At 43.3% G+C, this 24,280-nt stretch overlaps 1 protein-coding gene across 3 annotated transcripts in view; it reads right to left on the bottom strand.

Annotated features, from left to right (window-relative positions):
• Positions 1-685: 685 nt before the first annotated feature.
• Positions 686-24,280, bottom strand: part of SYT1 (synaptotagmin 1) — a 656,933-nt gene continuing 633,338 nt past the window's right edge. For 2 of the 3 annotated variants that reach the window (XM_007666337.4, XM_029079387.2), the window contains 2 exons: positions 14,407-14,540; positions 3,693-3,899 (listed from right to left, as the gene is read on the bottom strand). In XM_007666337.4, the coding sequence (XP_007664527.1) occupies positions 3,693-3,899; positions 14,407-14,540 (341 nt within the window). Of the gene's footprint in view, positions 3,900-14,406; positions 14,541-24,280 lie in introns of all 3 variants that reach the window. The other variant, XM_007666335.3, reaches the window with a different exon arrangement.

The raw sequence follows: 24,280 nt of genomic DNA, 5'->3' as shown, positions 1-24,280 counted from the left end.
ACAATTATTAGGATTTGTTCTTTAAGCAAGAAAAAAGGAAATGGCAGAAAATCAGCCCCAAAACAAAGAGGTGAAAGTTGAATCTCTACCAAACAAGAAACAACTTGTTTATGTCCGGAAAATTAAATCTCTCGGCATAAGGCCCCTGGGCTTAGCTTCTTTTTTTTTTTTTTTCTTCCAGCACTGGCTATCAGCATGGTACATGGAATCTGCTCTGTGGGCTTCTGGAAATTTCACTAAGGCATAAAATAAAAGAAACAATTTGCCGCCCCTCTTAGCCTGGCGGGATACGGTATTCAGTCAGGCACAGAGACAGAGGACCCTCCAGGGGAAATTTTGGGCCAGCCAGCAAGCCCAAAATGAGACAAGAGAACGGATCCAAACGACGCACAGAGAAACACATGTTCAGAGCTCCCTGCCCAGAACAGGAGGGGGACACACTGGCAGAACAGTCTCTCGGCTTTGGTCGTCCCTCAGCCATACCGGATTCATAGACGGGGCACAAAACTGAGCATTCAGAACGGGCTCTTTGTGTAACTACCTGCTGCTTCTAAGTGAATCTCCAAGAAAACCGGCTGCTGTTTTGGCAACAGACACTGGCCTAAAGAGGGCAAAGGGGCCAAGCCGGGTCTGGGGGTGGGCGGGGGGGGGGGGGTAGAGAAAAGAGGGCGAACGTTGCAGCACCAACAGGAAATAAAACATTTTTATTGAATATCTGTGTAATAGGTTAAAGTCATTTAACACCAATCGGAAAACTACTGTGGAATATTCACTACACAAAGTGAAACAAAATTTAAACCACCTCATCAAAATGAAGGTAAAATACGGCTAAAGTTGTCAGCTCGCGGGCCACGAGCCATATGGCAGGATAAAACACCCCAACAATTCTACAAGATACAGAGAAAAACCACATAGAGAAACACATAAGCAGGCAGTAAGTATACACCAAGGCAACTAGGATCTTTCTACAGCATCAGATTCTAATACTTTACACAGCTTTGTCAGAAAGGTACGTGAGGTCTTTCTTTTGAGGATAAACTGTCGTCTTGGTCACAGAGCAGGTTCAGTCACTCTCTTGAGAATGATGGCAAAGGACCGACCAATTCTAAGTTCTACGGTGACAGTCTGGCAGTGTTGGAAGAGAACGCATTAAGGGTGCTTACTCAATGCGGCAAATAACATGTGTTCGTTCTGACAGTTTGAACCTGTCCATTTCGATGTTTCGCTTTTATACGAACAACCTAAAAGCTAGATTCGGTGAAGTGACATTTCTGGAAAAGTCACCTAGCCCCTCTCCTTGGTGGGGTTTGGTCCTTTAAAGTTGTGATTAAAAGAGTCCCTCTTGAATTTTTCTCGACCTACAAATGTTTCATCTCACATGCGTCTGGTGCTTTTTCCACACTTTAATGTCCAAGAAAGGAATGAGGCTCAAGGAGTCTCTTACTTCGCTTTGGGAGGGGGCTCTCGCTACTCCATTTGTTCTAGAGTTTCTCCACTTCTAAGGTTGTCGGTGGCTTCTCTATGGCTATGAACAAATGATGCAACAGCCCCCCGCCTCCACAACTAGGAAAAGATGAAGCAGGAAACCTACCCCTCGCCAGCCAAAACCCAGTCTGTCCTCAAGATACATCATCGCCGACCCCCCCCTTGACCATCTCTTCCAATCGGGGTTCTGGCAAGGTGCTACGAGATTAAATACGCCCAAGCCCTAGACTCACCCTTCCGTATTCCCGTTTGGTTTCGATTCTTTGTGATCCTCAAAGAACCTCTACTCCGAAGCACTGCGACTTCCATTCACGGCCTTGGGAATGAAAAAGGTCATTAGAGGGAAAGGGAAGAGGCCGTCACTAAAGTTACCAGGGAAAAGGCGAGGCGCAGAGGTGAACAGGCTACTGTCTTCCCTGTGTCTTCTTCGAATACGAGGGACAACGATCTCTACTGGAGTGTGTGGGGGGTGGGGGGGCTTGGTGGGGAATCTATGGACTATTGCACAGTGCTCAACAAATGCTGTGTTGTCCCTCACTTGCAGGGGACTTCCTCATTCTCTGCATAGCTTTTCAGTTCTGAATTGGTCCGTTAGTCACTAGAACTGTTTCTGCTATACACGCATGCCTTCGGCAGGGCAGGAGAAGGAAATGGCAGTATCGTTACAATATCGCTACAGAGTAAACCGATTGCTCTTCACTGAGAAAACTACGTCTCTAAGCACACACGGTAGTCACAATGATACACAGAGCAGTCCCTTAAGACTCTTATGGAATGACTAATAGCTTCATAATAATGCCAGTTACTGCATAACATTGAAAACATTTAAAAACTCCTCCTGAAACGAGCATCTAGTATACATAAGAGGTTGCTTCAGTTTTCTAGAACTTGTTCTTTGTTTTGTTTCACCTTTTTAAAGGACAAATTAAAACTTATTTAAGTATAAAGAGTATATAAAAAGATCACTAGCTGTTTTGGCTTAATTGAAGTGCATTCAGAACTATGGCTAAAATTTTGTCAACTTTTGATGGGATTACAATACTGTCTGTTTACCCCAAACTTATTTTGTGTTACGAGCCCAGCCGGCTGTGTTAAAAATATTCTGCATTCCTTCTAATCTGATTTTGTATAATAAAATATCTTGTTACAAAGTCTAATGTGTAAACCCATTCGGAGTTATTAGAGAGTGTGAATCCGAGACAGAAGCCACGGGATATGCACAACGTGTATAAAGGTGACCACGGAGAGCTACTTTTTTATGGTTTGGCGGGCATTCACGAACACTGACTTCCCCCCTCCCCAGCTCCTTTCCCATCTTCTCCACCAACCCCCCCCAACCCATACGAGCAGACACACACATGTACACACAAAACACTATCACGTGATTCCTCAATTATGCAGTACTATGAAAGAATTACCTCCCATTCAACTGGTCCCTCAGTTGTAAGCGTAAAGCCATGACTGCAACTTTTTGATTGCAGGTACAGAAAAAAAGTCGAATCCTGGCCCAGGGCTACGCTTCCTTGAGGTGAGCTGGGGAAGCCGCTCAGATCGTGCTAGGTTGCCTGTGAATGAATTCCGCAAAGTTGGATTTACCCTTTGGATCTGCGGCGTCAGTATACTTCGGTACTGGAATGGTTTCGTGGAAAGCTCAGATTTAAGTTGTCCTTTAAGATGTCAGTGTAACTGTACTAGTGCCTCACAAGTTGGAATTTTCACTGGAATGCAGACAATACGCTATTTACCCTATAATATATCATCAGCTCTCCTATATCTCAGTCAATTTACATCATTTAAAATAGAACATCTTATTAAAAACATCTAGATATACACAGATTAGGAAACAATTACAACATACAAATACACAAACTAGAAATCAAGTTTTAGCCTACTGGTGTATGTACAACGGTGGGATACGATAAATCATTTCCATCATGCTCTATCTACACATCATATTGCTTAAAAGAAGATTCGGAGGGCCATAGGGGTGAAGAGGGACTTAGGAGGCTCTCTACATTTAAAGTTGTGCAAATTAAAACAGGAATTGAAGTACCACTGATCTGTGTTAAGAATGCATGGCTAGAAATGAAAGGACCTAGATTACTGAGGTATTTACACATACTGGCTAAAGAGCACTATGTGGGCAAATGCAGAAAGGCTTCTCTTTCTCCGTCTTTGTCTTCTCATTTTCTTCTTTTTCTTCTCCTTTATTTCTTGACTGCCAGCATGGCATCCACCTCCTCCTCGACCTGTAAGGTGTGCCACTGGGCGATAGGTCGCCGCGGGTTGGCCAGCATATCTGACCAGTGTCGTAGCTCGGCCCCGGTGCTGTTGTAGCCCACGAAGACTTTGCCGATGGCATCGTTCTTGCCGATCTTGTCATAGTCCAAAACCGTTACCACCACTTGCACTTTCTAGAAGAGAGGAAGAAGGAAAAATGAACCCAGATCAGACCTCATGTGGGCAAATGAAAAACTCCATTCTGTTCCCTGGAAAACTTCTGCAAGGGGCCGACTGCTGGGACAGGAGGAAATACTTCTGTCTATGGACATGTTTTCAGATCACGAGGTATCGGGCAATTTGCTAAAGTTAAAGCATCTCTAATACACAATCAGTTTCTTCATTCTAAAAAGCTCATGCCATTGAATAGAATAATCCAATTTTAAAAAAAATATTTATAGGAAACCAAATTCATTTTCTTTTCCATTCATTCAATAGTATTTATTGAGCGCTTACTATGTGCACAGCGCTTGGAATGTACAAATCGGTAACAGATATTTTTCCAAATGATGGCTTCATTTAATCACAATTCCACACAGATGTGCAACTCAGTTTCTTTATAGTATTTATTAAACAGTTTCTTCATTTTTTATTTTCTTTTGCTGGTGCCATTTTATCAACATTTTCCCTTTAGTTCCCGTGGGGTCTGTGTCTGACCATCTTCATAAGATTCGAGACAGTGATTATACCTTCAACTTTTATTAGATGCTTCCTAATGCCAGGTTCAGCTTTCTGCACACAATAAGCACACGGTACAGTGCTTTGCACATAGCTGGAAACAATCAACAATTATTTTTAGGGTATTCTTTAAGTGCTCACTATGTCTCAGGAACTGCTTTAAGTGCTGGGGTAGAGATACCAGCTAATCAAGCTGGGCACAGTTCCTGTCCCACATGATGCCCTTATGAAGCCCATAGCCTACGTAGGAAGGAGAACAGGTAGTGAATCTCCATTTTCCAGCTGAAGAAACTGAGGTACAGAGAAGTGAAATGACTTGCCCAAGGTCACAGAGCAGGCAAGTGGCAGAGGGGGGATTAGAATCCAGGTTCTCAGACTGCCAAGCCTGTGCTTTATCTGCTAGACCATGCTGCTTCTCTGATGATGATGAGTTTAGAGTTATGCTAGCACTCACCTATACTTTAGAAAAATATGGAGGTATAACTGAGGACAGTTTAAGAATAAAATTGGGAATCCGAGGACAGAGTTTAAAAGATCATCGAACGGTTCTGGAAACTAGGTCATAGCTATAAGTTAATGTTTGCAAAAATAATCAAAACAGAACTGTAGTTAGGGCCAGTTTTCTGGGGTGGAAGAAACAAAATGGGATTAGAGTGACAGTTGGGGGACTGGGTCAAGCAAACATGGTGGGAGGGGATATTTGTGATCTGGAGGAGCAGTGTGGCCTAATAGAAAGAGTATTGGTCTGGGAGTCAGAGGAAGACTCTTGCTCTCTAGACTTATAGCACCTTGTGGGCAGACAACATGTCTAGCAATTCTGTTGGAATGTACTCTCACAAGCACTTAGTACAGTGCTCTGCACACAGTAAGTGCTCAGTAAATATTGTTGATTGATTTGAATCCTGGCTCCACAACCTGTCTGCTGTTTGAATTTAGGCAAATCACTTAATTTCTCTGTGCTTCAGTTCCTCATCTATAAAACAGAGATTAAATAGCTGTTCTCCTTCCTATTTAGACTGTGAGGCTCACATGGGACAGGGACCGTGGACAACCTCTAGGCTGTAAGCTTATTTTGGGCAGGGAATGCATATGTTTGTCGTTATATTGTACTCTCCCAAGAATGCAATACTTAGAACTTAGCACACAGAAAGCACTCAATAAATGTGATTGAATGAATAAATGAACGACAATCTGATTATCTCATATCTATGGCAGCATTTAGTACAGTGCTTGGCACCTAGTTAGTACCTAATCAATAGCGCAATTTTCAAAACTTGTTGTGGGCAGGGAATGTGTCTACCAACTCCATTATATTATACTCTCCCAAACTCATAGAAGACACAGTAAGCACTCAGTGAATATGATTTAATTGATTATTATTGGAGAAAGGTGGGTGGAGGCCATGGCAGATGGTAAAATGGGGGTGCACATTTTAGTCCTGCTTGCCCCAACTTTTCTGATTCTGCTCTCAATGGTCATGGTACTACACAGACCATTTCTTCAGTATGAAAGTCCTAGGAAAAGTTTTAACCTAAAAGCTCTTGCCAGACAAATTACCTTGGCTCCCTTTCCTTCCTTCAATTATCTCCAATAGTAGCACAGGTCTGAATTCAACATCATCCCACTTGCTATTATTAATATTTCCTGAGAGCTTGGAAAATCGAATAGAAGAACAAGATGTGGTCAGTATCCTTGAGGATCTTTCAGTCAAGGGAATTACCATCTGGAATGTGTCTGCCAACTATGTTGTATGCTCCCAAGCTCTTATTACAGTGCTTTTCATATAGTCTTGTCTTATGCTGTCGAGTCATCTTCGACCCAAAGTGACGCCATGGACGCATCTCTCCCAGAACGCCTCAACTTCATCTGCAATCGTTCTGGTAGTGGATCCATAGAGTTTTCTTGGTAAAAATACCGAAGTGGTTTACCACTGCCTCCTTCCATGCAGTAAACATGAGTATCCACCCTTGACTCTCTCCCATGCCACTACTGCCCAGCACAGATGGGTTTTGACTTGTAGCAGATTGCCTTCCACTAGCTAGCCACTGCCCAAGCAAGTAAGCACTCAATAAATACCACTGATGACGAAGGATGGTATTTTCTTTTAACTCAAGAAAGACAAAAAGGCAACATTAGTAGCAAGAAGTTCCTTTCAGTAAAATGTTTTGGGGTAAATAGGTTTTGGGGCCATCACCCATCAAGAGTTTCCTTCAAAGGTTAATGGGGCAGGGAGATCTAACTATATCAGTATCTATATTATTATTATACATTTTTAACACAGTACACGGTGAACTTCTGCAGGGTGAGCTTGTACAGATTTTCTCAGCTCTGTGTGTTTTTTCTTTGGGGTGTATTTTCATTTGTTTTAGTCAAGCCAAGCTTTTCCCCCTGAAATCTGCTCTGCTCATTTAAAATTTCCTGGCTCATGGCTATGTAACAGATTGTATGCAGATCTTCAGAACTGGGAGGGAGGAAACAACCGTCTCCTTTTGATGTTGAGGGGTCATTAATTCTCTGCATAAGAATATGAAGAATACTTGAGCAGTCCCCGGCTCACAGAAGAGTACAGATCTACAAAGAGTGCAGAAGGCAGGCTCATTATTTTCTTGTCTAATGCATTATACATTATACTTTGATTCTCTTTCTGTCTTGACAAAATGTTATCTCCTTCCTAGTGCTGTCCTGGAAATCCAGCAGCATGTTTGGCTTTAAGCATGCTCCATTTTCAATATATTTGCCTTTACCGTCATTTATGGTCAAAAAACGGCATTTAAGCATAAGGCAGTTTACAATCACAGTCCCAAATGGACTGTGTCCTTTGTAGTCTCAATTAGTCCTTTATGGTTATGATCTCAGAATTTGAAAAAAAAAGTTAGAGATATGAGTCATAGTCAAAACATTTTACTTATAATCCACAGATTCCCCTAGAATGATACAAAATAAATTGGTGAGGAAAAACTGGAAGTCTCCCGTCTTGTCTAGTGGGTGTCGAGACTTTTCCATCCGTTAGTTCACCAGTTCAAGTTCGGTAGGTGGGTACCAAGAAGTCACTGCACTCAGATGCTTCAAGTAGTTCCTAGGACTTAATTTGATCTGAGTTCCTGTCTACCCTCTTCAGCTTTGGGGTCCCAAGAAAGGACTACCTGTGATGCATTTATATATCTGGAATGCATTTATTTATATTAACGTCTGTTCTCCCCCTCTAGACTGTAAGCTCGTTGTGGGCAAGGAATGTGTCTTTTTATTGTTATATTGTATTCTCCCACGCACTCAGTACTGTGCTCTGCGCATAGCGATAACCAAACAGCATAGCAAGCGCTCAAAATACGATCGACTGATTGAAGTTGTGAGTTATTGGCCTGGTATATGTTTTAAATGCCGAGTGGGAATCAATAAATCCGTGGCATTTAATTGAGCTCTTACTGTGTACTGAGCGCTACAGAGTTGGTAGACACGTTCCCTGCCTACTACAAGGTTACAGTCTAGGGGTGGGGGAAAGTACAGGGGGTTAGTGGTCCCTCCTTGTCTACATTACTTGAACTGGGGCGCTGTCTATGAAGCACTTTCCATTTTAATAATTGTGGTTTCTATTAACCGCTCAGTATGTGCCAAGCATCGTACAAAGCCCTGAGGGTCTAAACAAGTTCATCCGATCCCATATGGACCCACAGTCTAAGAGAGAGAACAAGCATTAAGTCCCCATTTTGCAGGTGAGGGAACCGAGGCACAGAGAAGGTAAGGAACTTGCTTGAGGTCACACAGCGGGTAAGGGGAGGAGCTGAGATTAGACTCTAGGTCCATTCACTCCCAGTCCTATGCTCTTTCCTCTGCTTCTCAAGAAGCAGCATGGCTCAGTGGAAAGAGCACGGGCTTTGGAGTCAGAGGTCATGAGTTTGAATCCCAGCTCTGCCACTTGTCAGCTGTGTGACTGTGGGCAAGTCACTTAACTTCTCTGTGCCTCAGTTACCTCATCTGTAAAATGGGGATTAAGACTGTGAGCCCCACGTGGGACAACCTGATTCCCCTGTGTCTACCCCAGCGCTTAGAACAGTGCTCTGCACATAGTAAGCGCTTAACAAATACCAACATTCTCAACGCCCACTGCACTTTAAAATACCTTGAACAAAAGTTACCAAAGAGGAGAATCTACTACCTAGTTCTCTTTGAGATCTTTCATAGGTTAATAGGGCTGCATCTGATCTTCTAAATGGGCTCCCTTTTCCCACAAACAGCTCAGGATACAGCTGCTGTGTGGGTTAGCAGTCGGTGACGTATTCATCACTATGGTGTCTTATTCGATTTTATTTCAGATGATAGGGTTTGAAAATCTTTCTTAAGGGAATAGAAGCCTGATAGACATGAGAGGTATCGTTTCTTTTAAGCAAAATGGCCAGGTGTTGACAACCCCAACTGCTGGAAGGTTGCTAGGAAACATTTCTTTGATAATTCTTTTTGAAATTTTCCCTTCTGTTCAAAACAATCTACTTTAACAGTTTGTTGACTATTCATCCTGTGAGTGATTTTCCTTTCTGTTCCCTTCTCAATGACTTCACTCTCGTTCTGGTAAACCTAGTTATTTTCCCCAAAATGAATATATGGTATAATGTCAATGCTATTTGGGACAAATCAAAGGTTGGTTTGAAAAAAAATTTCCAGAATCCACATTAAGCTTAATGATTTTACTGAGTAGCTAGCTACATATTATAGGGCGAGATTCTCTTTTTTAAAAAATCACAGCTGGGCCAAGAAAAACTAGAACGTAGTCATTTGAAACTTGGTTTCTGATCGAACCAAGGTTTGGGCAGCTCCTCATAATAACTGCGGAATTTACTAAGTGCTTATTATGTATCAAACGCTGTATCGATCACTAAGGTAGATACAAGTTAATCAGGTTGGGCACAGTTCCTGTCCAAAATGGGGCTCACGGCCCAAGTATTTATTTATATTAATGTCTGTCTCCCCCTCTAGAGTGTAAGCTTCTTGTGGGCAGGGAATGCACCTGTTTATTATTATAGTGAACTCTCCCTAGTGCGTAGCACAGTCTTCTGCACAGGGTAACCACTCAATAAATAGATCGACTGACTGATTGACTAAGTAAGAGGGAGAACAAGCATTCAACCCCTATTTTGCAGAGGAGAAAACTAAGGCCCAGAGAAATTAAGCGACTTGCCCAAAGTCACACAACAGGCTAGTGGCAGAGCCAGTATTAGAACCTAGATCCTCTTTTTCCCAGGCCTGGGTTCTTTCCATTTGGCCACCCAGTTTCATATCTCCTTCAGAGTCCCAATCCAATGTAGTTAATTAATCAATGGTATTTATTGAACATTTACTAAATGCAGAGCATTGAATTAAGAGCTTAGGAGAGTCCAATATATAAGAGTGGGTAGAAAGACATAATAATAATAATAATGTTGGTATTTGTTAAGCGCTATGTGCAGAGCACTGTTCTAAGCTCTGGGCTATACCGGGTAATCAGGTTGTCCCACATGAGGCTCACAGTCTTAATCCGCATTTTACAGATGAGGTAACTGAGGCACAGAGAAGTCAAGGGACTTTCCCACAGTCACACAGCTGACAAGTGTGCTCGTCTCCTCAACTGTATATATTTATTACCCTATTTATTTTGTTAATAAAATGTACATCGCCTCGATTCTATTTAGTTGCCATTGTTTTTACGAGATGTTCTTCCCCTTGACTCTATTTATGGCCATTGTTCTCGTCTGTCCGTCTCCCCCGATTAGACCGTAAGCCCGTCAAACGGCAGGGACTGTCTCTATCTGCTGCCGACTTGTTCATTCCAAGCGCTTAGTACAGTGCTCTGCACATAGTAAGCGCTCAATAAATACTATTCAATGAATGAATGAATGAATGAATGTATGAATGAATGAAGTGGCAGAGCCGGGATTTGAACCTGTAACCCTAACCCTATACATTCAGAATGTAGCTAAATTATTGTTCTGATACTTTAGGTCCTTAACCCTCTAGACTAGGGCAGCAGGTTTGTCCTATCCATTGGCTCATTTAGGGCAATCTTTAGGGCAAGCCTCCACCATAAGGGCTTCCATCCTTCTAGCCAGTGGATCCCCAACAGCCTCCATCTGGGCTGGCAGGAGAAAGGCTAGTAACCCAGTAATAATAATTACTGTGGCATTTGTTAAATGCTTACTGTGTGCCAGGTACTGTACTAAGAACTTGGGTAGATATAAGGAAACCGGGTTGGACACAGTCTCTCTGCCTGTCTACTGGTTTGGTTTTAATAATGTTGGTATTTATTAAGCGTTTACTTTGTGCAGAGCACCGTTCTAAGCGCTGGGGTAGATACGGGGTAATCAGGTTGTCCCACCTGAGGCTCACAGTTAATCCTTTTTGACAGATGAGGGAACTGAGGCCCAGAGAAGTGAAGTGACTTGCCCACAATCACACAGCTGACAAGTGGCAGAGGTGACCTTCGAACCGATGACCTCTGACTCTCAAGCCCGGGATCTTTCCACTGAGCCATCTGTCTCCCCCTTCTAGACTGTGATTCCCATTGTTGGGTAGCGATTGTCTCTATCTGTGGCTGAATCGTACTTTCCAAGTGCTCAGTACAGTGGTACGCACAGAGTAAGCACTCAATAAATATGATTGACGGAATGAATGAATGTGGGACTCACAATCTCAATCTCCATTTTACATATGAGGTAACTGAAGCACAGAGAAGTGAAGTGACTTGCCCAAGGTCACGCAGCAGACAAGTGAGAGAGCCAGAATTAGAACCCATGACCTTCTGAGTCCCAGGCCCATGCTCTATCCACTAAGCCATTGCTCCTTCCCATTTTATGTCTCCCGTGTCAGCACTCTGGCATGACCTAATTCTTTTGAAGAAGCGTGGGCTAGTGGAAAGTGCCCGGGCCTGGGAGTCAGAGGACGTGAGTTCTAATTCTGGCTCTGCCACCAGTCTGCTCTGTGACCTTGGGCAAGTCACTTAATTTATCTGTACCTCAGTTATCTCATCAGTAAAATATGGATTAATACTGTGAACCTCATGTGGGAAATGGACTGTGCTCAACCTGATTAGCTTACACCTACTCCAGCACTTCGTACAATGCCTGGCACATAGTATATGCTTAACGAATAATATTAAAGAAAGAAAAAGGGAGTGCAAAAATGGTATAGGCTATTTTGAGTCCCTGTTATCCAGACCTTGGAGGCTTTTATGCTCTTCCAGGACTGAGGCTTGGGTTGGATGTTGTTGCTTTTGCACAAGAGAGCCAGAATAATAGTAATAAAAATAATTGTGGCATTTGTTAAGCGCTTACTATGTGCCATGCACTGTACTAAGCGCTGGGGTGGATACAAGCAAATCAGGCTGGACACAGTCCCTGTCCCATGTGGGGCTCACAGTCTCAATCCCCATTTTACCGATGAGGTAACTGAGGCCCAGAGAAGCGAAGTGACCTGTCTAAGGTCACATAGCAGAACTCGTGGCCTTCTAATTCCCAGGCCCGTGCTCTATCCTCTACAACGTGCTGCTTCTAGAGCAGAAGAGCGAGCAGGGAGCAAAAGGAGGGACAGATGAGAGAAAAATAAAGTAAAACAACCTAGCAAGGGGCTGCCGGTAGAGCTCAACAAGAGAACCAAAGGACTGGCAAAAATGGGTCCCAAGTGGGTGAATTGTCTCTTCTGCCTTGTACATCATGAGCTAGAGGAAAGAGCATGGGCCTGCGAGCCAGAGGACCAGGGTTCTACTCCCAGCTCAGTCACTTGCCTGCTGTGACGCCTTGGACAAGTCATGGCCTAGTGGACAGAGCATAGGCGTCAGAGTCAGAAAGACCTGAGAAGCAGCGTGACTCGGTGGAAAGAGCCCAGGCCTGGGACTCCGAGGTCATGGGTTCGAATTCTGGCTCTGTCACTTGTCAGCTGTGTGACTGTGGGCAAGTCACTTCACTTCTCTGGGCCTCAGTTCCCTCATCTGTAAAATGGGGATGAAGACTGTGAGCCTCACATTGGACAACCTCATTACCCTGTATCTCCCCCAGCGCTTAGAACAGTGCTCTGCACATAGTAAGAGCTTAACAAATACCAACATTATTATTATTATTCTAATCCCTGCCCTGATACTTTGTTCTGTGATCTTGGGCAAGTCACTTCACTTCTCTGGGCCTCAGTTACTTTATCTGCAAAATGGGGATGAAGACTTGAGTCCCATGGGGGACAGTCCCTGTGTCCTACCTGATTGGCTTATACCTACCCCAGCGCTTAGGACAGTGCTCGACACATAGTAAGCGCTTAACAAATGTCATCATTATTATATTATTATTATTCTCTGTGACTCAGTTCCTGCATCTGTAAATTGGGTATTCAATGCTTTTTCTCTGTCCAATTACACTGTGAGCCCCAGGTGGGACAGGGACCGTATCTGACCCATGTTCCGTCAAGTGCTTAGTACAGTGCTTTGCACCTAGTATATGCTCAATAAATACCATTCATTGATTGATTATCTTGTATCTACCCCAGGCACCTAATACAGAGCTTGGCACACAGTAAAGCCCTTAACCAATACCACCATTATTATTGCTACTTTGGGACTCTAGAAGCCAGGAACTCTACAGATACCAGGAAAAAAGAACAGAAGCAGCAGCAGCACTGCTGGCTGTTCTAGCAGTCAGTCAATCAGTGATATTTATTGAGCACTCCCTGTGTGAAAAACACTATATTAAGTGCTTGGGAAAGTATAATACAACACGATTAGCAGCAATCTTCCTCAGCCTCCTATCTGGTCTGGGCCTGCCAGTCTGAGCCGCTAGAACTATGAAACATTTCTCTCTCTATCCTGGGAAATACTGGTGAATGCTGCCTTTTTTTAATGGAATTTGTTAGACATTAACTATGTGTCAAACACCATTCTAAGCACTGTGGAAGGCACAAGTTAATTAGGTCAGACATAGTCCCTGTCCCACACGGGATGCGCACTCTAAGTCGAAATGAGAACAGCTATCGCCATTTTTCAGTTGAGAAAACAATCACAGAAAAATTAAGTGACTTGCCCAAGATCACACAGCAGGCAATTGACAGAGCTGGGATTAGAATCCAGGTCCTTCTGACTCCCTGGCCTGCGCTCTCTCAACTAGGCCATGTTGCTTCTCAAGTTGCTTTGGCAACCAAAGTGGGGGTCAGCCCAAGCAGATTTGGGTCAAAAAATACATTTTCTATGAGATGATTCATTTCAAAACTGATGCCTGACCCTGAGCAGAAACAGCATGAGTATTGAAAATTGCATCCTAATTTGCATCCTTTGATTCTGAAATGAAATGCACTAAATATCAGGATCCCAGACTATTGATGTGGTTACAGGTTGGCATATAGAAAGAGTTTTATGTTTGAAATCCCCCTTTTATTTTACAATGATTGTTAAACAGTGCAATGAAGTTTCATGGGTAGGTAGACAAAGATACACCCAATCCCACTGGGGAGCAAGGAAGCTGAATTTCAAGCAATTGAAATTATGATCTTGTAAATCATTTCATACTAATTAAATGAAAGATGCTGCCTGGTTAGGAACCAGCAAAGAATAAAAATTCCTCTCTCATCTCTCTTCATTAGTAGCTGGGATGCAATGAAGGAAATCAAATATTTAATATGATATGGGGAAATCCAGCAAAAACTAATTTCCTCATCCAAATAACTATTACCAATTCCCTTCTTGAGACAGCAGCATTGTCTGTTTTCGTTTTTTTTTTCTATTTCCATTCCACAAAATGCCAGTTATTAGGATTTTGCTGATGAATGGACACTTCCAAAGCACCACATAGATTTTATCGTATCCCTCTTAAAGGAGTATCCCTTGGGCTTAATGCCATGTAAGGCTGGCCCACACGTGTTAATGAAGCTATGCACACTGGATAATTGACAAAGTCTGTGTGAAATATTTGAGGCTTGGTGGAATGTTATACAGAAGGAATACAGAATAATGCTTGACATTACCTGAATTTGCTCAAATGGTACTTCAAAGCTGAAAGACTCATTGTAGTAGGGATTGAGAGTGTTCTTTTTAATTGTTGTCTTTTTCTTCTTCAGCCTCTTGCCATTTTGCATCAGATGAATCTTCACATAGGGATCTGTGCAATCAAAGAAAGAAATGTTAGCTAAGAAATAATATTGGGTTTTATTGCATATTTACTACCGCCAGTCTCGTAGTCCTAAACCATTTAGGGAACCTCCATGAGGAAGCAATCAATGGTATTTATTGAATGCTTATAATGTACAGAGCACTGTACTAAGCGCTTAGAAGAGTACCGTAGCACAGAGTTGACAGGCACGTTCCCTGCCCATGACGAGCTTACAGTTTAAAGGGTGTAGCAGACATTAATATAAATGAATAACATATAATTTATAGATATGTACATAAGTGCTGTGGTATTGAGGGTGGAGAGAATATCAAATGACCAAAGGTCACAGATCAAAGTGCCCAGATGATGCAGAAAGGAGAGGTAGTTGCAGAAAGAGGGCTTATTTCGGAAAGGCCTCTTGGAGGAGGTGAGAAGGTGGGGAGATCAGTGGTCTGGCCTATGTGAACGGGGAAGAAGTTACAGGCTAGGGGGAGGATGTGGGAATGGAGTTGGTGGTGAGATAGATGAGATCGGGGCACAGGGAGTAAGCTGGAGTTTGAGAAGCAAAGTGTGTGGGCTGGGCTGTAGTAGGAGATTAGTGAGGTAAGGTAGGAGAGGGTGAGGAGATTGAGCGTGAGACACCCTCTTGAACACCTCTAGCCAAAACTTACAAATGAACAAAATTATCAGTGAGGATGACAAACACTTGACATTCTGTTGAAACAGGCACTTGCGAAAATCCACATAACTTCAACTGTTCTGCCTCCCACACTCTTACTTTGGGAGTCCTTCAAGGCTCAGTTCTGGTTCTCCTTCTATTCTCCATCTACACCCACTCCCACGGGGAAGTCATTTCCTCCCGTGTCTTCAGCTACCATCTCTATGCTGATGATTCTCAAATCACTGCTCTCTCTCTCTCTTTTTTTTTGGATGGTATTTGTTAAGTGCTTATTATGTGCCAGGCACTGTAGTAAGCACGGGCGTAGAAAAAAGCTAATCAGGTTGGATACAGTCCCTGCCCCACACAGGCTGTCTTACTCTCCATTTTACAGATGAGGTAACTGAGGCACAGAGAAGTGAAGTGACTTGCCCAAGGTCACACAAGCAGAGATAGTGGAAGAGCCGGGATTAAAACGTAGGTACTTCTGACTCCAGGGCCTGTGCTCTATCTACTAGGCCATGCTGCTTCTCTCCAACCTTGATCTCTCTCATCTGGAATCTCACATTTCCTCCTGCCTTCAGGACATCTCTATTTGGATCCTCCCTTGACAACTCAAACTTAATCTGTTCCAAACAGATCTGTTTATCTTCCCATCCAAGCCCTGTCCTCCCCATGCCCTTCCCATCACATAGACAACACCGCTATCCTCCCTGTTTCATTATCCTCAACTCATCTCTCTCATTCAACCCACATATTAAATTTGTCACCAAATCCTATCAGTTCATCCATCACAACAGCACTAAAATCTGCCCTTTTTTTTCCATCCAAACCGCGACCACACTGATTCAAGCGTTTTTCCTATATTGTCTCAACTAGCGCATCAAACTCCACGCTCACCTCTCGCCTAGGCACTCAGATCTGTACCCTTTAAGCACTTGATAATCATCCCATCCTCAGCACCACAGAACTTATGCACATATCCATAATTTGCTTTAATGTCTGACCTCCCCTCTAGCCTGAAAATGTCTTATAGGCAGGGAACCTATCAACTCTGTTGTATTGTACTCTCCCAAAAGCTTAGCATGACATTCTGCACACACTAAACACTCAATAAATACCACTGATCAGTCAATCGATCCTCTAAGGAGAGGCCATGGCTCTCGTTTTACTGGGAGGAATTCCATGTAGCAGTAGACAGGTTTGCAAGTAGTGGTTACGGAATTATTTACTTCTGGAAACTTGAGTGCATAACTGCTAAATGATTTGTATGCTGTTAAATCAGCCATGAAACTAAGCACTGGTTCCTGTGCCTAAAAGAAATCCAGGAAGGCCCTGATGAGATTCAGGCAGCAGGCCTAATCAAAATCAGGTAGTGAGCCTAATGGGGAATTTATTAAGTCTCTCTTCTTTCTATTAACTTTTGGGCATCATGGATTCACGTGAGTCTGTTCTTCCGAGGAAACTCTGCTAAATGCTAAATGGTACCCGGGACCAACCCGAATTTTGCTCCCTGGGTAGAATTTATTTAGGATGGGTGACTTTTGAATACCGTTTATGAGGCTCTGAATTATTTGTATCCTGGAGAGATAGCTTGTGCCTCTGCCCATCACCTCTCTCCTGACCTCTCACCACCTCCACCTTTTGAAAGAAGCAGCATGGCCTAGTGGATAGAGCATGGGCCTGGGAGTCAGAAGGACCTGGGTTCTAATCCTGGCTCTGCCATCACTTGTTTATTGTGTTATCCTGGAAAAGTCACTTCACTTCTCTGGGCCTCAGTTACCTCATTTGTAAAATGGGGATCACAGACTAAATAGGAGGGAGAACAAGTACTGGATGAATCGACTGACTGATTAATCCCTATTTTATGAATGAGGAGACTTACCATTAATCCCAAATTTTACATATGAGGACATTTATCGACTGTAGACTGTAAGCTCCTTGTGGACAGGGAATGTGTCTACCAACTCTGGTGTAGTATATTCTCCCAAATGCTTAGTATAGTGCTCTATATACAGTAAACACTCAATAACTACCAATGATTGACTGGCTGAAATCAAAATCTTTTAGGCATTTCAGGTTTATTTTGATGCTGAAATTTTGTCTTTGGGGTTGGTTTCCTATGAGCTGGGATGACCCCTCCCTTGACCCCAAGGCTCCCTCCAGTTATAGCTCCATCTCCATCCTACTATTCCCCTCCAAAGTAAGTCCTTGAGTGAGTTGTCTACTCCAGTTGTCTTCACTTCCTCTCCTCTAATTCTCTCCTTGATTTCCTCCAATCCAATTTCCGCCCCTTGCACTCCACAGAAACTCCCTTCTCAAACATCACAAATGATCTCCCTCTTGTCAAGTTCAATGGCCTGTACTCCATCCTCATCTTCATCCTCCTCGAACTCTGAGTGGCCTTTGACACTGTCAACCACCTCCTTTTCCTAGAAATATTATCCAACCTCAGCTTCACTGACACTGTCTTCTCGTGGTTCTCTTCTTGTCTCTCCCTGGTTGCTCATTCTCAGTCTTTTTTGTGGGTTCATCCTCTGCCTCCCACTCCCTAACAGTGCAAGTCTCTCAGGGCTTAGTTGTGGTTCTCCATCTACACCCACTCCCCTGGAGAACTCATTTGCTCCCATGGCTTCACTACCATCTCTATGTGGATGATTTCAAATCTACATCTTGACTCCTGATTTCCTTCCTTCTCGTATTTCCTCCTGCCTTCAGGACATCGCTACTTGGAAGTCCTGCCAACATCTCAAACTTAACATGTCCAAAACAGAACTCCCTGTCCTCCCCTTGTCTTTTCTGTCACTGTAGATAATAACATCATCCTCTCTTTCTCACAAGCCCCTATCCTTGATGTTATCCTCTTCTCATCTCTCTCATTCAACCCCAACATTCAATCTGTCACTAAATTCTATTGGTCCAACCTGCACAGCATTGCTAAAATCAGCCCTCTTCTCTCCATCCAAAACTGCTACCGTGCTGATCCAAGCACTTATCTTATCCCACTTTGATTACTGTGTCAGCCCCTTTGCTGACCTCTCTGCTTCTCATCTCTCCCCACTCTAAGAGGATATTTCATTCTGCTGCCTAGATCATTTTTCTACAAAACCATTCAGTCCTCAGCACTTTTAAATCATTTGAGCTATGAGGTAGATTTTTTGGCCTGATTTAATCAGTTGGGGCTGTGTACATGGAGTAAATCAGTTAGAAAGTTGGCAAATCCCTTACATTATCATCTAGACTGTAAGTTCCTCCTCCAGACTTTAGGTTTTACTAAATCTGTTATATTGTATTCTCCCAAGCACTCAGTACAGTGCTCTATACTCAGTAAGCACTCAGTAAATATGACTGATTATCATCATCATCATCATCAGCTGCATTTATTGAGCACTTAATGTGTTTATGACATTTCATAAGTACTTGAGAACACAGAATGGAAGTAGAAGATACAGACCCTAACCTTAAGGGGGAGGCAGGAAAGCATAAATTGCAAATAGAATAAGAATACTAACCTAAATAAAAATCAATTCCTGTGTGCAGAGCACAAGTGCTTGGGAGAGTACAATACTGTAGATTTTATAGACAATATTCCTGCCCTCAGGCAGTTTTCAAGGTACAAATGATAAAGATAGAGCCAATTAAATAACTAAAATAAATATGCATCAGCGCTAAGTGATCTGTGGGATGCGGTGACCAAGGAAATCAGGCTTAGTGGGGGAATACCTCCTAGGAGGATGTGTCTTTTTAAATAATGAGTGGCGATAATAATAGTGATAATAATACCACAATTACTATTTGAGGTAAACTTTTAAAGGTGGGGAGGAATGTGGCTTGGAGGATTTGGGGGAGAGGAGGACTTCAATTGCAATGGGAAAGACAGGTACAGTGGGATGGAGCTGGGACAGTTTAGAGTGAAATATAGGTACAAGGCTAGTTGGGGAGGAGGAAAGAGTGTGAGCTGGGTTATACTGGGAAAAGAGAGTTGAAAGACAAGCAGGAGCATCTAGGTGAGAGCCCTAAATCCAAAGGCTAGGAGCTATTGATTGATGTGGAGAGAAATGGGTAGTCATCGATTGAACTCTGCCAACTCAGCCTCCTCAAATCATTGTACGGGTTTCAAGTTAGTGAATCGACTACATTTACTGCGTACTTACTCTGTGCAGAGCTCTGTACTAAGCAACGTGGCCTAGTGGATAAAGCACAGGCCTGGGAGTCAGAAGGACCTAGGTTCTAATTCCAGCTTGACCACTTGTCTGCTGTGTGACCTTGGGTAAGTCACTTAACTTCTCTGTGGCTCAGGTACCTTATGTGTAAAATGAGGATGAAGACTGTCAGCTCCATGTGGGACAAGAACTGCATCCAATCTGATTAGCTTGTATCTACCCCAAAACTTAGAACATTGATAGATACATAGTAAGCACTTCACAAATACCACCATTATTACTTAGGAGAGCACAAGAGTCAGCAGACATGTTCTCTTCCCTTAGGGAGCTTGCAGACTATAGTGGGGACACAAATATGAAAATCAATTACAGATATGTAAATAAGCATTGTGGGGTTGAGGGTGGGGTGAATAAAGGTACCCCTTTGCAAACCCTGAACAAGTCTTGGGCTGCGTGTGTTTAATAGTTTCCCGGACTTTGTGTTATCACAAGAGAAAAAAAAAATGGTTAAAATGGGAACTTTTATGGACAGTCAAATCTCCTGGATGCCTCCTCAGCTTCTCTGGTGAAGTGACTGCATTCTCATTTCCAGGAAGCACTGGACCAAGGTCAGAAAGAACCTCTCGGCAGGTACAATATGCTCTGATATAAATCACTATTTCAGATTCTCTCTTAGGCTGGCCAATTTTGTGCTGTTCACGCTGAGCCAATCCGTCTTTCATTTTTGTCAGTTTTGTTTCAAAACCTAAACTAGCTAATCTACATAGACAATATCTATTCTCTCATAAAGTGTCATTGATTTTCTTAGCACATTAAACTAACCCAAACTTCCATACAAGTTCAAAAGCCTTTTAAGTAAACCTTTTAAATGCTTTTAATCTTCACTGTGGGCTTTTCTGTTTGTACCAGAAGAGAAAAAAAAGAAGATCTTATTCTTTGGCTGGTATAGTTAAGGCTTAGAGTGGAGTTAAATAGGTCTAGAAAATGATCTTTCTGATAACACTGATTTTCTTTGCTAGCTTATCAAAAATGACTACTCTATTCTTCAAGGCAAAAGTCTTCAGAGGTTTTTAACTCTTACCTTTTGGTTTTCAATATAAGTCATCTTCTTGCTTGGCTATTTTAGTGATAAGAAGATCAAATCCATTCTCTCCCAAGCCCTTGGGCACAGTGCTTTGCACACAGTAAGCAAGATCCGCCAAGATCACCAAGATGCGCCCCTTCCTCTCTATCCAAACTGCTACCTTGCTGGTACAATCTCTCTTAATATCCCGACTGGTTTATTGTGTCAGTCTCCCCTCTGATCTCCCTTCCTCCTGTCTCTCCCTGCTCCAATCTATTCTTCATTCTGCTGTCTGGATCATCTTCCTACAGAAACACACGGGGCATGTCACTCCCCTCCTCGAAAAACTCCAGTGGTTACCTATCAACCTTCACATGAAACAAAAACTCCTCACTCTTGGCTTCAAAGTTCTCCATCACCTTGCCCCCTCCTAGCTCACATCCCTTCTCTCCTTCTACTGCCCACCCCGTACACTACACTCCTCTGCCGCTAACCTCCTCACAGCCCCTCGTTCGTGCCTGTCCCACCGCCAACCCCTGGCCCACGTCCTCCCGCTGTCCTGGAATGCCCTCCCTCCTCACATCGGCCAAACTAACTCTCTTCCCCTCTTCCAAGCCCTACTGAGAGCTCACCTCCTCCAGGAGGCCTTCCCAAACTGAGCCCCCCTTTTCCCTCTGCTCATCCTCCCCTCCCCATTCTCCCTTCTCCTGCCCTCTGCTCTTCCCCCACCCCAGCACTGTGCATATTTGTATATATTTATATTTATTTTGTTAACGATGTGCGTATTAACGCCCGACTACTCATTTTGCTTTGTTTTGCTTTGCTGTCTGTCTCCCCCATTTAGACTGTGAGCCCGTTATTGGGCAGGGATTGTCTCTATCTGTTGCCAAATTGTATATTCCAAGTACTTAGTACAGTGCTCTTCACATAGAAGGCGCTCAATAGATACGATTGGATGAATGAATGAACTCAATAAATATGATTTAATGAATGAATTCAGAAGTAGTAGTGATGCAAATTTGAGCATATCTAATTTCATTCATTCATTCAATAGTATTTATTGAGCGCTTACTTTGTTCAGAGCACTGGACTAAGTGCTTGGAATGTACAATTTGGCAACTGACAGAGACAATCCCTGCCCAATGATGGGCTTACAGTCTAATCGGGGGAGACGGACAAAAACAAGAGAACATAATCACGATAAATGGAATCAAGGGGATGTACACCGCATTAACTAAATAAATAGGGTAATAGAAATATACACAGATTTCAAGTGGAGAAGCATCGTGGCTCAGTGGAAAGAGCCCGGGTTTGGGAGTCAGAGGTCATGGGTTCTAATCCCGGCTCTGCCACTTAGCTGTGTGACCTTGGGCAAGTCACTTAACTTCTCTGGGCCTCAGTTCCCTCATCTGTAAAATGGGGATGAAGACTGTGAGTCCCACATGGGACAACCTTATTCCCTTGTATTTACCCCAGTGCTTAGAACAGTGTTCGGCACATAGTAAGTGCTTAACAAACACTAACATTATTATTATTATTAATCAATCTATGGGACAAACAATTGTATTTATTGCTCACTTACTGTGGACAGTGGACTGTTTTAAGTACTTAGGAATGTCTAATACAGTAGAGCAGGTTGATATAATTCCTGCAAACAAGGCGTTTACAGTCTAGAAGGGGAGGTGGACATTAAAATAAGTTACTGATAGGAGAAACAGTAAAGTGTAAGGCTATGTAAATGAATGCCTTGAGGCTGAGGGTGGGATGAGAATCCAAGTATATCAGCAATCCAGAAAAGATGGCAAATACTTATGGTCCTTAATACCTCAAGGCCTGATGTAAATTTATGCTAGCTAATGTAACTAAACCAGAATAGAGAACTGACTCCTCAGGAGCGGACTGGGATCTTTTGATCTTTCAGTTCTCAGCTGTGCAGAAGAATCTTCTACGAGCAGCTTTAAAGCAAAAAGCCCATAACGATCCCGTTCCTAAAGAAGTAAAGGTGCAGCTTTTAGAAGACGCACATCCCGGAAAGGACACTCCTGAAGCTCAGCAGCCAGGGCCTTTACCGGCCGGAATGGATTCGGCTTCAACTGTGGCCGCAGCCATAGCCATAGCAACCGCCGCCCCTCTGAGCAGAGTACGCCTTTGCCGTCTTGCCCACTCCCTACTCCAAGATGCCATTCCTCGGGGCACAGCCGTGGGAGGCCTAGAAAAGGCTCTTGATTATTCCCGCTTTCTTCCTCCTAAGAGTGAAGGAATGGTTGACTGCCGAATTGTACTTTCCAAGTGCTTAGTACAGTGCTCTGCTCACAGTAAGTGCTCAGTAAATTCGATTGAATGAGTGAATGAAAAGGTCTCCATCCCCTTGCTCCCTCCTACCTCACCTCCCTTCTCTCTGTCTACTGCCCACCCCATACACTCCACTCCTCTGTCACTCACCTCCTCACTGTCCCCCATTTGTGCCTATCCCGCCGTCGACCCCAGCCCATGTCCTACCTCTGACCTGGAACGCCCTCCCTCCTCACCTCCACCAAACTAACTCTCTTCCCCTCTTAAAAGCCCTAGTGAGAGCTCACCTCCTACAGGAGGCCTTCCCAGACAAAGCCTTCTACTCTTCCCCCTTCCACTCAGCACTGTGCTCATATATATTATTTATATATATGATGCTGTTGATGCTGTTGTCTTGTTTTGTTCTCTTTCGCTTTGCCGTCTGTCTCCCCCGTTTAGACTGTGAGCCCGTCACTGGGCAGGGATGGTCTCTATCTGTTGCCAAATTGTACTGAATTGTACTGAATTGTGAATAAAGATGTATACGTAAGTATTCATTCATTCATTCAACAGTATTTATTGAGCGCTTACTGTGTGCAGAGCACTGTACAAGGCGCTTGGAATGTACAAATCGGTAACAGATAGAGACAGTCCCTGCCCTTTGACGGGCTTACAGTCTAATCGGGGGAGACGGACAGATAAGAACAATGGCAATAAATAGAATCAAGGGGAAGAACATCTCATTAAAACAATAGCAGATAAATAGAATCAAGGTGATGTACATCTCATTAACAAAATAAATAGGGTGATGAAGATATATACAGTTGAGCGGACGAGTACAGTGCTGAGAGGATGGGACGGGCGAGGAGGAGGAGCAGAGGGAAAGAGGGGAGAAGAGGGTTTAGCTGCAGAGAGGTGAAGGCGGGGGGTAGAGGGAGCAGAGGGAAAAGGGGAGCTCAGTCTGGGAAGTATGAAACACCCAAGTGATTTGGATGATACAGAAGTGTTGAAGATGCAGTAGTGGGTAATATATTTAGGGGAGGAAGCTGAGAGATTAATAAGGGAAGACCTCCTGAAGGAATGTCATTTCAGAAGAGCAATACTACTACTATAGTGATATTTGTTAGGTGTTCACTACATGCAGAGCACTGAACGAAGTCCTAGGATAGATACAAGATAATCAGGTTGGACACAATCCATGTCCCTTATAATAATAACGGTGGTATTTGTTAAGCACTTACTATATCCCAGGCACTGTACTAAGTGCTGGGATGAATACAAGCAAATCGATTTGGACGTAGTCTCTGTCCCAGATGGGGCTCACAGTCTCAATCCCCATTTTACAGAAGAGGTAACTGAGGAACAGAGAAGTGAAGTAGCTTGCCCAAGGTCATACAGCAGACAAGTGGTGGAGCCAGGATTAGAACCCATAGCCTCCTGAGTCCCAAGCCCATGCTCTATCTATGCCATGCTACTTCTCTATGGGGCTCACAGTCTAAGAAGGAGGGAGAACAGGTACTGCAACTCCATTTACATTCAGCAAGATTAGAATCCAGGTCCTCCAGGCCTATGCTCTGTCCACTAGGTCACACTG

The sequence above is a fragment of the Ornithorhynchus anatinus genome, chromosome 14 (assembly GCF_004115215.2).
Source record: "Ornithorhynchus anatinus isolate Pmale09 chromosome 14, mOrnAna1.pri.v4, whole genome shotgun sequence".
Classification (NCBI taxonomy): Eukaryota; Metazoa; Chordata; class Mammalia; order Monotremata; family Ornithorhynchidae; genus Ornithorhynchus; species Ornithorhynchus anatinus.
The sequence above is the reverse complement of the archived record's forward strand: the minus strand, read 5'-3'. Positions and strand labels throughout refer to the sequence as shown.